Below are 16,612 nucleotides of genomic sequence, written 5' to 3'. Positions count from 1 at the left end.
ATTGCTGGGTACCATGAACGGTCTGGGGTCTCACAAACCTGAGTTGTGTCCCTCACAAAGCAGTTGCAAGAAGCGGAAGAGGTCACAGGTGAATTCGTCATCCTGCAGAACCTTTTCTCCTGCAGGAAGTCCAGAGGGACCCGATGTTATCAACCACTTTAGCCTCAACCTCCCTTTGTATCCCCACCTCCATCAAACTTGCATGTTCATCTAGCATCGTCTGAACCAAAAACAGTCACAAATCATAGCCACTTTTCTATCTGAAGCTCTTAAGATCATGCGCTTGACAGATAGATGCACTTTTTCTTGGTAAGAAAAGAACATTTGACTCTTAAAAACTCAGATCTCTCTCTGTTAAAAGTAGCAGCATGGGTTTGGCAACATTTTAGAAACAACCTGAAGAGGTTTAGAGATTTGAACTTTTCCCCCCTTTCTATCTTTCTCTTTGTGTAGGGTTTCTGCATCTCTTACAAATGTGAAAGTTAAATCTGCTTTGTTCCTAGAGTCTAACCAAATGTTTCAATACAAAGGTGTTGTTTGGTATATATATAAAACAGGGCTAAAAGTTTCTGGTATTCACATATTAATTAAAGGATTTCTGTGAAAATTCTAAATGACCAGAAAATGGTTCTTAACTCATTTCAATGAATTCTCTCATGAGCTTGTCCAAATAGAGCGCTCATTGGTTGTAGCATTCCACCAGAAGAGGAAGAACTGGCAAGCAGACCTAACTCCAAATATCAAACCAAAAGAAAGACTTTGCTGACTCCTGCTAAGAGAGCTAAACCTAACAAAGCAATGTGCAAAGGAGGACATCTCAGAGCCATTGGAGGTGTTCTGCATCATTCAACACTAACTATACGTGTGGGGGGTGGCCAGCATGAAGCCTTAGGAAAGGGTTCAGATATTTCACCTCTATTTCAATTTAAATGTACCTTGATCACAAGTTACTCTGAAAGCAAAAACACAGAGAAGGAAACAAACAAAAAACCAGCACCACACAAATGAAAGTTGAGTTTAAAAGCATAGAGTGTCCATGAAAAAAACACTGTCAACATTATGAGTGTATGCTCTGGAATCTCAATTTGTTTAGAAAGCAAAATGACAAAAAACATAAAAATGTTGTTTGGCAAGTGAATGAATATACTCATGTATTTAAAAAAATAATAATAACTTTTCAGACTGGAAATACTTTGGGCTAGGAAAGAAAACTATGCAATGATCATGTGTTTACTGGAACTGAAATTATGAATGATCATAATGATAGAGAGATGATGGACTTACCAGTCTGCAGTCTGTGACTTTCAAAGTGAGAGGCTTCATATAATGGGAGGGTTAGGAAGCAAAACCATTTTGAAAACTAATATAAACATTAAAAAAAGTACATAAAATCACTGTACTGGTTTCCCTATGAGCCTGCAAGATATGATATTTGGTGACCAAACTAAGGTCACCATGTCTATAAATGTGACATGGCAAATCTAAATGTTTAACTGTGTATTGTTTTGAATCTCAATACATGGCTGATAAGCCCATTTCTCAGTGTTTACATTCATGACAGGATAGGAAAAAAGGAACAGTCTAGACTAATAAACAAACTAAACTCTTCACTGATGACACTTTGTATCATTTCATGAAGATACTTTAAAATGATATTTAAATTAAAATATTATGAGTTAGTTACATAGACTTATTGACTTTTTCCTTGTTGAACCCATCTAAAATGTTTTGTTTTTTCGATTTTCAGAAAATTGAATCAATAAAACCAAGGACATACTATCAATCTTCATAACTTTAATGTGGAATAAGTAACCTCTGGTAGAAAGTATTCAGAAAAGTTAACACTGAAATAAATTAACATGTAGTCTACCAGTGTACCTAGAAATGCTCTGTACAATGCACATTAATTTATAACGTAACATTTTATTTTTTGTTGGCATGCACAGTATCTTTTAGACTGTACACCGAAACACACACAAGTGACTTCACTTACGGTGGACATGCTGCACACAGCAGAACAAGAGAGAGAAGGGAGGGGAAAGGGGGCAGGTCAAGCCTTCGTTTCCCATCAGGCGGTACAGGTTATTGACTAGAGTACTGCTGCTTAATGAATACACTCCTATCTGATTAAAATGCTGCCATTGCCCATGCTGCCGGTAGGTGGTGCAGGAACAAAGACGGAGGATGGCTTTATGTCTGCAGAAGGTACACGAGCACCAGTCTACTTTGGGATGTGCGCAAAAGAAATTCCATTGTAAGATGGAAACTAAGGTTAATAAGAAATAACGAAATGGAGTAAAATGTAGTTGAAAGTGCTCTTACATTTTAAATGTCTTATTTGCAATAGCTGCATGATGGCCAAATGTAGCTATTGTGAAGGGCACTCCTTTGGTTTTGTTTTCAATTATAAAGGGCTTATCATTTCTAACACGTTAACAAAGGGGAAAGTTATTTCAGTACTGTTGTGATGATGATTTTGTTCCTTGCGCTTTAGGTTTCTCATCTATAAAATGAATGGAAAATGTATACTGTATACCTCACTGGCTCTACATAATCTATCTGACCCTTTTTTTAAATCAATCGTGGAAAGGTTAATATTATTAGGAGCAGTGGCAATGACACTAAATAAAGATGGGAACAACATGCCTATGTGATAAATACAGTTACGTGAACTTAGGTGTTAAGAATGTTTATATTTTCAAAAAGTTGCCTGAATTTTAATGGACCAAATATTATAAAAAATATAAATTTTCACCTGAAAATAATATTAGGTAGACCTTATTTATTCAAGCTACCAATAAAAAGTAATTCCTCTTTTAGAGATATAATAAAATTAAAATACTTTAAAAAGCTTTTCTACTCCCAAATGGTTTATCTAATTAATAAAAAAGTACACAAAGTTTTGCTTAAGTTCAATTAAAACAAAGTTGTTTTTACTTAGACTGTCCATAGATATAGCTCAAAATTTGCAGACCTAGCTCCAGAAAGATTTGTTAATAATTAATTATCAATAACGGTTACTAAAATTAGTGAAATAAATAAAAAGACCACTAAATATATAAACAATTGCATAAGCATCAATAGACTCCAGAAGACTAAGATCTCCAGTGTTGTAGGGTCTTGCTATGTCAATATCTCTATAATGTGGAGATAAAAAAGTGAGTAGTATGAAACATGAGACTGGCTGCATTGAACAATTCCCTAAAATCTACTGTTAAGTGGATCTCCAGAGCCCCCATTGCCATGGAGGAAATAATTCTGATCACAGATCTTTAGAGAACTTAAATATTTACTTTGTATATGGAAAAACTGAAGGATAAAGGCTAAAAATACTTTTAAATAGTGAAAAGTTAGGTATTTAATTCCATGTATGTAGTTTTAGTATCATTGCTTAAATGATCTAAATATGGCTGCTTAAATAATATTACAACTCAACTAGTAAAGAATTAAAAATTTATGATTTATTCATTTGGTCATGTTTTGTAGCTTTGGGGATCTTAATTCTCCGACCAGGGATCGAACTCCTGCCCCCTGTAGTGGGAGCACAGAGTCCTAACTACTGGGTCACCAGGGAATTCCCCAAGAATAAAAAACTTGAAAATGGATTTATAGCTAGCATTTAGTGACTATAGTGTGCTAGGCATTGTGCTAGACATATTTTCTCATCATTTCATTTCATGTTTGCAATAATCCTAAAATGAGGTGATATGACCCCATTTTGTGGTTTGGGAAACAACTGAGAAATAAGTAACTTGACTACTGTCGTAGAGCTATTAACAGGCAAAAGACTTTAACTGAGTAAACTTCAAGAAACACTCATTATGTGTCCCCTGTGTGCTAGGCACTTTGTGAGATGCTGGGGATAAAAAAGACTAATGGACACAATTCCTAACCTCAAGAAGGTCACAGTCAGGCAACAAACAGGTAATTTCTACACTGTGGTCTCTCTAAATGCAGGGTGCCATCGTTCCTCCACTTCATAAAGTTCACATCAGTAATCAATCTTTGACTAACAATCATTTTGCTTATTGTCTATCTTCAATTGTGGACTCCTAACTTGTTTTCAATTTTAGAACCCAGGGAAAACCATATTTTAGACATGTGGCTTTGGAAAAATCAATTCACCTTTCTGACTCTTTTTACATCATTTTGATATGGGACTTAAAAATCTCCTGACTTCCATATTTCATAGGGCTGCTATGATAATCAAATTGGTTCAAACAAGTACAACTGCTTTGAAATATGCAAAGCACAATAGGAATCAATGTGAAGTTTTAATAGCATGAAGTAATTTTAAAAGCCCTAGATTTCTAAAATACAGAATTCCAATGGGTTGTGAATATAATAAATCAGTTATAATTTGATTAAATGTATTTATTTAAGGTAACAACCTAATACTATGTATAAAATGCATTCCTAGATAATAAAAATGATCACTGTATGAAATAAATTAGATAATAGATAATATGAATAATAGAATTAAAGGCTGCTGCTAAGTCACTTTAGTTGTATCCGACTCTGTGCGACCCCATAGATGGCAGCCCACCAGGCTCCCCCGTCCCTGGGATTCTCCAGGCAAGAACACTGGAGTGGGTTGCCATTTCCTTCTCCAATGCATGAAAGTGAAAAGTGAAAGTGAAGTTGCTCAGTCGTGTCCGACTCTTCGTGACCCCATGGACTGCAGCCTACCAGGCTCCTCTGCCCATGGGATTTTCCAGGAAAGAGTACTGGAGTGGGGTGCCATTGCCTTCTCTGAATTAAAGGCTAGCAGTGGAGAAAAAAATCTTTTGCTTTCAAACATGATTTCAGATTGTTTTTCTTATAGCCTTTTCTCTTCATTTTTTTTCCTTTTTTTTTTTAACTGAAATATATATATATATATATATATATATATATATATATATAGTCTATTTGGTATTCTAGCACTACTGAGAATGAGAAATCTGTGAATTTTAGTTAGTAGATTCTACTGGAAGCATTTTGAAGAGTGAATGTGGGAATTTAGATTCCAAGTGAATCAACACAAAAAACATAATATCACAGAAGTGTTACTTATATAATGGCTCTCCAAGATCTCAGAAAGAAAGTGCAAGTTCCCTGTCAGGATAAAGAAGGTCCTTTAGGGTCTCCCACAAACTACCTTTCCATCCTCTAGTGAGTTCATTTCTTTTCAATCACACCAGGTTAGTTACCGTTCTCCCATATGTTTTGTACCTTAAACTTGGCATATGGGGATCTCTTTCACTGGGATGCTTTTCTTTGCCTTCTTATCTACCAGATAAACTTCTACTTCAGGCTCTGTGTTACACCTATGATGATATACTTCCCCCAGCCCTGGCAGCTAAGTATCAGCTCAGTTTTCTTTTAAACAGAGGGCATTGCTCTGAAGTTGCTTATTTACAAGTGTAAACGGCAACCCACTCCAGTACTCTTGCCTAGAAAATCCCATGGATGGAGGAGCCTGGTCGGCTACAGTCCATGGGGTCGCAAAGAGTCGGACACGACTGAGCTACTTCTCTCTCTCTCTACACAATATTCTGGATTTCCTATATAAATCCAAGGTCTAGGACAGTATCTAGCATGTAATAGCCACTCAAATTTAAATGAGTGCTTCAAAGTTTAAAAACTGTACAAGGATGTTTAAAAAAATCTATTTAGTGCCATGAACCATAGGCTTTCCTTGAAGAGAATATTTACACAGGCATAGGAGAGTAATATAGTTAGGATCCAGATGGATACCAGGATCTACTGGATTCCATGTGGGAAAGTACCCTTGGGACAATCTGGGGTGGAAGATAGCCAATAAATAATTAAGCACTAAAAACACTAAAAAAAATCAGGGTGGTCAATATTTAAAGATTTCTACAATTATCCTTTTGATTAATTAATTAAAAGGAAACCTTTTCACTCAACTTCACATAAACCTCATGAGGTCACTATAAATATATAGGCAAGAACCTCAATGCAACACATTACCAAATACAGGTGGAAATGGAAGAAGCTTAACTTGTATTAACGTTTTATATAACATTTTAGAAAATCAAACAATTTCTGAGGAATCAGATCAGCTTGCAAATTTTAACTTGTTTATAAAGTCAAGGATCCCTGCAAAATGATTAAAAATATAATGCAGTGTCTTTGACTATATTCCAAGAAGATGTTTGAAAGAAGAAAAATTGCACTTTCAAGCTCATCATGAATTTGTCATGAGGATAAATGTTACTGAGGAGAAACAAATCAAAAATCCAAGGATGGAATGAAATTTCAAAAATTCATAGAAGTTTTTGGTTTTGAACTTCATTTCATATAGTAAAATAAAAGACATAGGACTAAAAAATATACAGAGAAGACAACACTGAGCACATCACAAAATCTAAACACATCTGAAGAATTTGCTTTTTTTTTTAACAAGGGGGAAGTCCATACTCTTGTATTGAGTGGGCCAAAAATTTCCTTCAGGTTTTTCTGTAAGATGTTATGGAAAAACCAGGTAGGACTTTTTGCCAACCCAAGACAAATGAGGGAAATTTAATAAGGTGGGATAAGGATACATGGCAAACTTACATGACAATGACAGAATAGAAAAAGGAGTGTCAACAATTAGTCCGATAGCCTTACACAGCTGTCCTTCTGTAATTGTGGATACAGGGCTATGACCATGCTATGCCATTTTATATAAGGGACCTGAGCATCTGTGGACAGGAAGAGGGTCCTGGAACCAATCCCTCATGGATACTGAGGGACAGCTGTATACAAACCTCAAAGGAGCATATATTTCCTAATGTTATCTCAATCCAGATGGGGAATATCATGTGTAATCATAAAAAGCGTAAAAGTGGTATTAAAACGTTAACAGTGGATTCAAAAATTGGCAATAGATGGGTGCCTTTGAAGGGAGACATTAGGGGGCCAATAATTCTAACCTAAGCCAATGTGCTGGACACAAAATAAGTCCCCCAAGGACTACTAGAGACTGGAAGGAAAGGGAATTGGCTTGTGGAATTGGCAAATTAAAGAGAAAAAGAATGCCTGCATTTTAGCCTTGATCCTGCCACATTGCTGTGTGACCCTGGACAAGCCGTAGAATCTCACTTTGCCTCACTCTATAGTATAAAACAGGGAAAACACCATGGGAAAGTCATGGGTATGAAAAAGTTCATGTATTTAAGTTCCATATTTTCCATAGTGATATAATTTATGGTCATTTCATCATCAGGAACAGATTTATCTTAAAAAAGGCAATTGGTTAGGATTATTTTCTCAGTCCTGAGCTTATACTGCGTAAGCCTCAAGCTCTGAAGCCAATGAGATCACTAACGGATTCAGATTTTTCAGTCTTTTCTATATTTTCCAAGAGGGATGACCTAGGTTCTTTCTCCTATAAAGGGTACATACTTTTCTTAACAGTTGCAGAATCTTAAAAGAATGGCCACGTAACAAAAATTTTAAAAATATGCCAAAGATAGAGTCAGTATAGGTGTTCTCAATCTGGGAAATAGTATAGTAATCATTAGAGCCAATGAGTTGTCATTGCACAGTCTCCTAAGAGGTCTCTTGATGCAGGCAGCAGTGTGTATTGAGAAAGCACAGCTTAATCTCTGAAGCCGTGTTGACACACAATATACTGTTTAAGAAAATTTCATCCCTTCTTTATCACCATCATATGTCATGCCTTTTAAAGACTACATTGCAATATTAATGCCATCTTTGTTATTATGCTAGCCTGAAGAGTAAATACTTGCTACTGTTACTAGTGTTCTTTAAATTTGATCTCAAGAATGAAAGTTCATTTCATGTTAGGTTTTTAATATATGATATTTTCAAAGGCATAGAGAAAAACTCTGTAAATCTCTTAATACTTGGAAGTGAACTGGCGGAGTCCAAGGGCTAAAAGGAGACTCTACCATCCACCACCCACCCTGGGTCAGCACTGACTTTCCCATGCACCATTTGGTGCAGCCATAAAGCCACAGTATGTCCAAAACAGAAACGCCACAGGGAAACTACTGCACACATTCACTCATTTACACAATAGCTGCAAACACTGGGTCCACCAGGACTTCTTTTAAATGAAAGAACAGAACCAAACAAATCCAAGACCATCATTTAAATGCTTGTTGCCCCTTCATGTCTACTATGTTAATAACTACACATCCTCATAGGAAGAAAAAAAAAAAGGAAAGCTTGATACATAAGTTTTAAAAGTAAAAGGATGCATAATGATGAAAAGTAAATCATCTACTTGCTAAAATGGTCTAGAAAAGGAAAAATGCACAAAAACTGTCACTATCAAGACTGTACATCAAGCTAACAACAAATAAAGGAGCAAATAAAGAAAAGGCAGTTCATTTTTAATAATTACCACGCTCATGAGTGATGACTGAGGAAGGGAGAATATACATGGACAGTTGTTGAAAGGAAAGGAAATGGGAAAAAAGAAAAGAAGTTGAGACATTGTTTTTGTTTTGCTGTTTGTAAGGAAATAAAATATAAACGTGTTAATCAATTTGGGCAATAACTTTTGTGTGCATCTTTAAAAAGAATAAACTAACCAAACCAATCTCATATTGAGAGACAGGATTAATTCTTACATCAAGATGGCTGCTCTTATCAAGTTATTTCTGAATTGGGACTCACAAGTGTTATTCCAATTCATATCTGGTTGATAAAAGTCTAGGAGGCCAGGAAAATAAACCTGTGTGGTCACTATTTCTCTGTGGGAGCTGATGTAAAGAGTGACACAGAACGATGAATGGAATTATGTTCAGAGCCTCTGGTCCATTAGGTAAAAACTTCAGGGGAAAATAAAATTGATTTCTAATTCCAAAACAGGGAAGTCAGACTTTAGATAGAGAACTGACTCATTTTTAGGCACTTTACAGCTGGAAAAACCCTAGGACTTCTGTGAAACCTTAAAGGCAATGCAGTTAATGGGATGTGGGCTTTGTAGTGGCTCTGAATTCTCCAGACAGGTCCACTGGGCCAGGAGTTGTAACAGGTGACACAAATGTTAGTAATGAAGATATTTAGCTTGATGTTCCTTTTCAGAATATCTAAGTAAGTTCAGAATTCTGCTAGTGATTTTTCTTGAAGGTAGCTAACCCAATTAAATAACCAATAATAATCAAGTATTAACTTGATGTCTGAACTTCTACATCCAAATGCCAAGCAGAAAAGAAAATTACACAGGTGGTATAGAAGCAGCAGCATTAGAATATGGATAAATGATCATCTTTAAAATACAGGAGGAAAAATGCGACTAAATTATTTTTCCTGTTGTGAGAACAAAAATATACAGAGATAATTAGAAAGATTTGTTAATTCTAAACTATTTCAGAAAGGCAAGCAGACTACCAATGGCAGAGGGGAGAAAATTTATTTTTTTGCAATAAGCGTAGTTTTTTAGAAGACCCAATGTTCTAAAACTAATAATACATTGATAAGATGACAACTCCAAACCAGACAAACAAAAACAGATAAACACACAGGGCCTTACTCAAACTAAAATAACTTAAAAATCAAACACAAAAGAATACAAACAAATCAAAACCAAAAATAGAGATGATACTTTTTTCTTAATAGATACCAAAATGAATGTGAAGCAACAATTATTTCTGCTTTAAATGCACAGTGTGCTAAATTTTCTAGTTTATACATCTATTTAAAGAGAGAAAAACTCTATTATGTGGGTTATTTTTATGCACACGTACATTAAATGATCAAAGTTATTTAAACACAAAAATTACTCTTTATTTTCTTAAACAATTTGTACTTGCAAAGACATACGGATTTATCAAATAGAAGGATAACTGAGCTAAAAGGGAAGAGTAGTAAGAATACTGATGGCCTGAAGGCTCTGAAAGCATTACTATCCTAAGGAGATAGAATCTGGAAACCTGACAGTTTGCTAAAATGGCCAAAGGAAGTCAAACATTTTCTAATTTGGCTCATCCATGCACTTTTTAATTTTAGATATAATTCTCTGATAAGGGTTCTTTATTTACTACCCAGCTAGGGGAAAGGTCACACACAGTGGGTCTGGAATAAAAAGGAGTCAATTACCAACATGGTAGGTTAGGTTTGGGGTCTTGGATGTGACCTACGTGGGTGTCTAACTCTGAACTTTTAAATGAGTCACATAAGCATGGTGTCCATTTAGATAACCTCACATCTCTCTGTACCGGAAAGGTAATTTCAGGGAAGAAGTGGGGACAGGTATCTTTTTAATTTAAGTGAGCAGTACCTGATCCTTCCTCAGTCACCATCCCAAGTCCTTCAGCTTTGTTTTGTCGCTCAAATGCATTTAGGTCGAGGACACTGCAATAACAGGGAGAAAAACATTTAGAGGACTAACAGAACCTTTCCTTTCTTCAGAAGGGCAAATGTATATCATGAAGTGTGAACCGAATGTTATTATGCATTGAAAACATACCCTGACTCCATGTCTACCAATAGTGTTTTTTCGTAGCAGACTACCTTTCCAGGGACCACACTGAAATGATCCATGTGAAAGTCAAATATATGGCATAAATGGGTTTCAACTTGGGAGAACATTACAAAGTCAGCAGGCATACTGAACTATAATTATAATAATCATGTTTTTCCAGTTGGAATAGCTTATCACATTAAGTATGTGTCAGGTTCTTTAGTCAAATGCTATCTGAATGATTTTAAATACTCTAAAAACTACAAAATGATCATAAATTATTTGGTTAAGGATTATTGTAGGGAAGATGAGAGGTGATCTCAAAGCTCACAGATAAAATGAAATGGAATTTTATGGTTTTCAAAAATCATATAGTATTCATTCTCAAATATGGAGAATATACATTAATTCTCCAAGGTCCTTATTTAAGTACAAGGAAGACTATTTTAAGACATTATTAACATGGAACAAGTTAGTAATGAAGACATTACTAACATTTAACAGCAAGATAGAATATAAGACACTTGCACGTTTTTGCCCCACTTGAAAGTGTGCTTAACCATTAAAAAATCTTCTGTGAACACAACATTCTAAAACAACTATATACTGCAATAAAAATTAAATTTAAAAAATTGTTTCAATAAAAAAATTTTCTGTGTATATGTACTGTCAGTAATGTAAAACAAGTACTTTTAAAGATACAACCACTGAGTGGAACTAAAGCCAGGAAAGCAGGTGCTTACCTGCATGACTGCATCAGGCCAGCCAGGCTCTGAAAGAAGCCCACGTCCTTTTTCTCCTTGAGGTAGTCAAGCATTTTCTGCAGTAAACAGATAAACCACATGGTCACTGAACACAAATCTTATTTTTTGTTAAATAAGAAACAACAAAACATTCTCTCTATGCTAAAATAAAGATAAAAAATATCAGTGCACACAAACATGACCATGAAATAGTGACACGCGTGTCACATCAAGAGGCTTGCACATTTCTGCGCATGTGCAGCAGGACATACCCATGGCTTTGCCTTACAAAACACCAGGAGCAGCATAAATATCGGGGAAAATAGAACTCTTAGTTCTCTTCAAGTCACTCTGTAAGTATTTGCAGATTCAGATACTTAGTTCAAGTTTACTGGGAACAAGGCCCACCTGAATGCTATTCACAGATTTCACTACAAAAGTGAGCTCCAATGCAAGTTTGATGCATGACGCAGGGCACTCAAAGCTGGTGCTCTGGGACACACCAGAGGGATGGGGTGGGGAGGGAGGTGGGAGGGGGATTCAGGATGGTGGGACACATGTATACCCATGGCTGATTCACATTGATGTGTGGCAAAAATCACCACAATATTGTAAAGTAATTAGCCTCCAATTAAAATAAACAGATTAATAATAAAAAAAAAAGTGAGCTCCTTAAAAAGCGGTCATCCAAGAGCTCTGGGAGAAGGCAATGGCACCCCACTCCAGTACTCTTGCCTGGAAAATCCCATGCATGGAGGAGCTTGGTAGGCTGCAGTCCATGGGGTCGCTAAGAGTCAGACACGACTGAACGACTTCACTTTCACTTTTCACTTTCACGCATTGGAGAAGGCAATGGCAACCCACTCCAGTGTTCTTGCCAGGAGAATCCCAGGGATAGGGGAGCCTAGTGGGCTGCCATCTATGGGGTTGCTCAGAGTCGGACACACCTGAAGTGATTTAGCAAGAGCTCTGACTACCATACGCTGCTAAGACAGAAATTCAGTTTTCATTACCGTGGTCTCTAAACTCAAGGAATGGTGGGAATCATTTGACTATTAATTTTTCTCTGTTCTCAGAATGATGTCCAGATTCTGTAGTCAACATATTGGTTAAACATAAATGTAAAAAATACTAACACAATGCATTGCTGTGAGTATATTGTTACATGCCATAGGGAAAGAGCTACTTCGAATGTGAATAGGATGTGCTGTAGGTTTCAAATAAGTACATTCAAGAAGATAAGAGAAACACTAAGAGGATAAAGACACTGATCTTCTCTGAATCTTAAATCAGTTCAGTTCAGTCACTCAGTCGTGTCCGAAAATAGCAGGGAACAATTCCTTCTACCAGTGCTATTTAGACAGGGCTCAACTAAGCAGTCAAAATGGTGGTAAGTAATCTTTTTCCAGAAATTAGAGTTAAAGGTAATATAAAACTAAATATGTGAAGGCTGCATACACATCCACAAAGTGCAGTGTGTGTGTGTTTGCACACACATGGATACACCTACACATGCGTGCTAAGTCACTTCAGTCGTGTCCGACTCTGTGCGACCCCATAGACGGCAGCTCTCCAGGCTCCCCTGTCTCTGGGATTCTCCAGGCAAGAACACTGGAGTGGGTTGCCATTGCCTTCTCCAATGCAGGAAAGTGAAAAGGGAACGTGAAGTCGCTCAGTCGTGTCCGACCCTCAGCGACCCCATGGACTTCAGCCTGCCAGGTCCTCCATCCATGAGATTTTCCAGGCAAGAGTACTGGAGTGGGGTGCCACTGCCTTCTCCACACATGCATAGACACATACAAACACAAACACATAAAAACATAGCCGTTTTGGGGTGTATGTGTGCTGTGATAACTTACTGGTATAATAAACATGAAGCAGTTATTAATCATTGGTCTTTTAAAACAAAATAAACATGATTTATATGGCAAAGGAAGGTATATCTGAAGGTTTAGAGAGAAGATGAAAAGATATATACATACAGTGAGTATATTTATTACATGATCTCCCAAGGTTCCTTTTGACTCCAAGGATTCTGGAGATATATACATATATATATATTTATAAATATATATATATATATAAAATTAAGATCTTTTGAAGTAATACATAAGCTAAGGGAACCTATTTCTTGATCAGTATTGTGGAGAGATTAGGTAAGTTTTCTTTATTTTTCCTTACATTTTAAAGAAGTCATATAGTCTTTTACTGTGGAAATCAAAAAAGAAAATCTGTAAATTGGATAGGAAAAAAATTCACTTTTATTTTTATTAAATTTTAACTGAAATTTTGGAGAAGGCAATGGCACCCACTCCAGTACTCTTGCCTGGAAAATCCCATGGATGGAGGAGCCTGGTAGGCTCCAGTCCATGGGGTCGCTAAGAGTCGGGCACAACTGAGCGACTTCACTTTCACTTTTCACTTTCATGCATTGGAGAAGGACATGGCAACCCACTCCAGTGTTCTTGCCTGGAGAATCCCAGGGACAGAGAAGCCTAGTGGACTGCCCTTTATGGGGTCGCACAGAGTTGGACACGACTGAGGCGACTTAGCAGCAGCAGCAGCAACTGAAATTTAGCATTCCTTTCAACAAGTAATCTAAGCAACAAACACAAGTAGGATTAATAATGGCTATGATTTTGTTACCAATAAGGATTTTGGATATTTTCCTATCACATTACAGTTGTTATAGCTACTTAAAAGTATTTAATCTTTTCTTCTCAATAATTATTAGACTAAGCACTAGATCTTTTACTTAATGAATTCATAACGAAATAAACAACCTTATATAACATTATGATAACCACATTTCAATATACTTTATTTCTTTTGTCAACCTGTGTAATTTTACTTCATGTACTTACAAACATTACACCAAGAAGAGGCCAGGGATTTCAATCCAATTATAACATGTAATGATTATATTTACAGTAAAAAAAAGCACACAATTTGAGAACAAGGTAAAAATGAATTTTGCAGTTCTTCTACTACTAGTTTGGCCAAAAATATTGTTCATATTTTCTTATAAGATATTACAGAAAATCCCAAATGAACTTTTTGGCCAACTCAATACTTCACCTAGTTCAAAACTTAGCCAATCCAAAAGAGGCCATCAACATTTTCTGTTTTTCTTTTCTTAGACTCAAAGGTCTTCTCGGAGCATATTCATGGCTTTGTCCCACTGTAGTGATTCCCACCTTAGTGATTCTGAGGTTCACAACAACTTGAAGTCAAACATTCTAAGGTTCTCACTAGCCTTCCTGTCCTTCAATGAGAGAAGTCCTTTACCTGCCTCACTAATACTTAGCCAAGAAAGAATAGTTATTAGTTCCCTGTTCATCAACTGTTCTTTCTCATATACAAGCCAAGATATAAAAATAAGAGTTTTAGAATAACACAATCTGAAGTTTATATTATATTTTACTGTTTTTCAATGAGCATAAGAATTTTTTCTGTGCTCAGAGCCACACTGTCAGATGTGGCCCCAGAGTCATGAAATACATGCTTATTAGTCTGTTCCTGTTTTTTTTTTTTCTCCCTAAGTCGCTCAAATATATATATATTTTAGTGAAGTAAACTTGATTTACAGTATTGTATTAATTTTTGCTAAATAGCAAAGAGACTCAGTTATACATACACATACCTTTGTTTTATATTCTTTTCCATATGGTTTATTGCAGGACAGTGAATACAGTTTCCTGTGCTATACAGTAGGATGTTGTTGGTTATCCACTCTGTATATGATAGTTTGCATCTTCTAATCCCAATTTCTATTCCCTCCCCTACTCTCCTCCCCCTTGGTAACCACAAGTCTCTATATCTGTGAGTCTGTTTTCATTTTGTAGATAGGTTCAACTGTGGAATATTTTAGATTTCATATATAAGTGAAATATGGTGTTTGTCTTTCTCTTTCTGAGATACTTCACTTCTTATGAAAACCTCTAGTTGTATCCATGCTGATGTGAGTGTCATGGCATTATTTCATTCTTTTTAATGGCTGAGTATTATTCCATTGTGTATATGTACCACTTCTTATTTATCCATTCATATGTCAATGGGCATTTAAGTTGTTTCCATGTTTTAGCTATTGTAAATTGTGCTGCTATGAACGTAGTAATACATGTTTCTTTTTCAATTATAGGTTTTTCTGAATATATGTCCAGGAGTAGGATTGCAGGATTATATCTTAATCCTATTTTTAGTTCTCTGAAGAACCTCCATACTGTACATACTTTTCATAGTGGCTGTACATTCCCACCAACAGTGTAGGAGAGTTCCTTTCTCTTCACACACTCTCTAGCATTTATTATTTATAGTTAAGTCACTCAGATACTCTTATTCTAACAAACGTACAGATCTTTGCATTCAGTTGTATAGAGACATTGCATTATCAAATCCCCCGTCCTGATAACGTCTAACTTTCAAACTGAATATAAAAACTTGGTTGGGAAGTGATTTTCTTATTTTAGGAGAATAGAAAGATTTCTAACTAGAAATAATTCTGAACAGTGCATCCTATTTACATGTTAACCCATGAGCCAGCTTCATACTAACTATTAACAAAATCTCAAGAGTCAATTCATAGGAGGTATAACACTATAAAACATGTTCCTGAACTAGGCTGCCTAGGGAAGGAAATTCATATTTCACTATTAAAACACAACAGCTGCTTTATGCTGACTTAGTCACATGAAATGCAGCATTGCAAATGACGACACCACATGACATGACTTCAGACTTCTAAAGAGAAACATTATCTATTGTCGTACCTAGAAGCTGTGTTTATTGTGCTAACTAGAAGATATCTGGATACTAGGACAAGACCATAAAATAAAGACATATTTTACATAGAAAGTGAAAAAAAAAAGTACAACTAATTGTTCTTTTACGATGATTGTTCAACAGGATGACTATATGGTCCATCTATTTGAAAAGCACATTATGTGAAAGGCTTAATGACATACCTGCTGTACTGTAGAGTTCCCTCCATTTAAGATAGCAATTCCAAGTTTCAAAGTAGCAGCCACCATGGGTCCAGTTTCACCTTAAAAATACAAAATATAGTGTTCCTTGTATCTCTTCACTTGCTACATTAACCAATTATATCTCAAAATGTGCACTTTTAAAGTCCTTATCAGCTTCCTACAAATGTGTGTCATGGTGGAGGAGGACAGACTGATGTATATACCAAAAAAAAATTAAGAGTCATAATGCATATTTTGCCATCAATGTTTTTACTAAATTCTGTGTAATATGTCCATGAGTTGAAATTACATGAGAAAGCAGAAAAAAAGAACAGGCAGAAACAAATGATTTTGAAATACTGATACTTAAAATTATTAAAATGTAAAACTAATCATGAGTAATAAAATAATATTGAAATGAACATAAGCCACTTAAAATTTTCTCCTTCCTCCCTCAAGTATGTTTGAACAACTTTTAT

At 35.9% G+C, this 16,612-nt stretch overlaps 1 protein-coding gene across 7 annotated transcripts in view; it reads right to left on the bottom strand.

The window, feature by feature from the left end:
* The window catches only part of RYR2 (ryanodine receptor 2), an 830,734-nt gene that overhangs the window by 76,847 nt on the left and 737,275 nt on the right, over positions 1 to 16,612 (bottom strand). For all 7 annotated transcript variants that reach the window (XM_061404941.1, XM_061404935.1, XM_061404936.1 and 4 more), the window contains 4 exons: positions 16,134 to 16,213; positions 11,170 to 11,246; positions 10,244 to 10,317; positions 39 to 119 (listed from right to left, as the gene is read on the bottom strand). In XM_061404941.1, coding sequence (XP_061260925.1) covers positions 39 to 119; positions 10,244 to 10,317; positions 11,170 to 11,246; positions 16,134 to 16,213 — 312 coding nt within the window. The remainder of the gene's footprint in view (positions 1 to 38; positions 120 to 10,243; positions 10,318 to 11,169; positions 11,247 to 16,133; positions 16,214 to 16,612) is intronic.

The sequence above is a fragment of the Bos javanicus genome, chromosome 28 (assembly GCF_032452875.1).
Source record: "Bos javanicus breed banteng chromosome 28, ARS-OSU_banteng_1.0, whole genome shotgun sequence".
NCBI lineage: Eukaryota > Metazoa > Chordata > Mammalia > Artiodactyla > Bovidae > Bos > Bos javanicus.
This window is presented reverse-complemented; position numbering and strand designations above follow the sequence as displayed.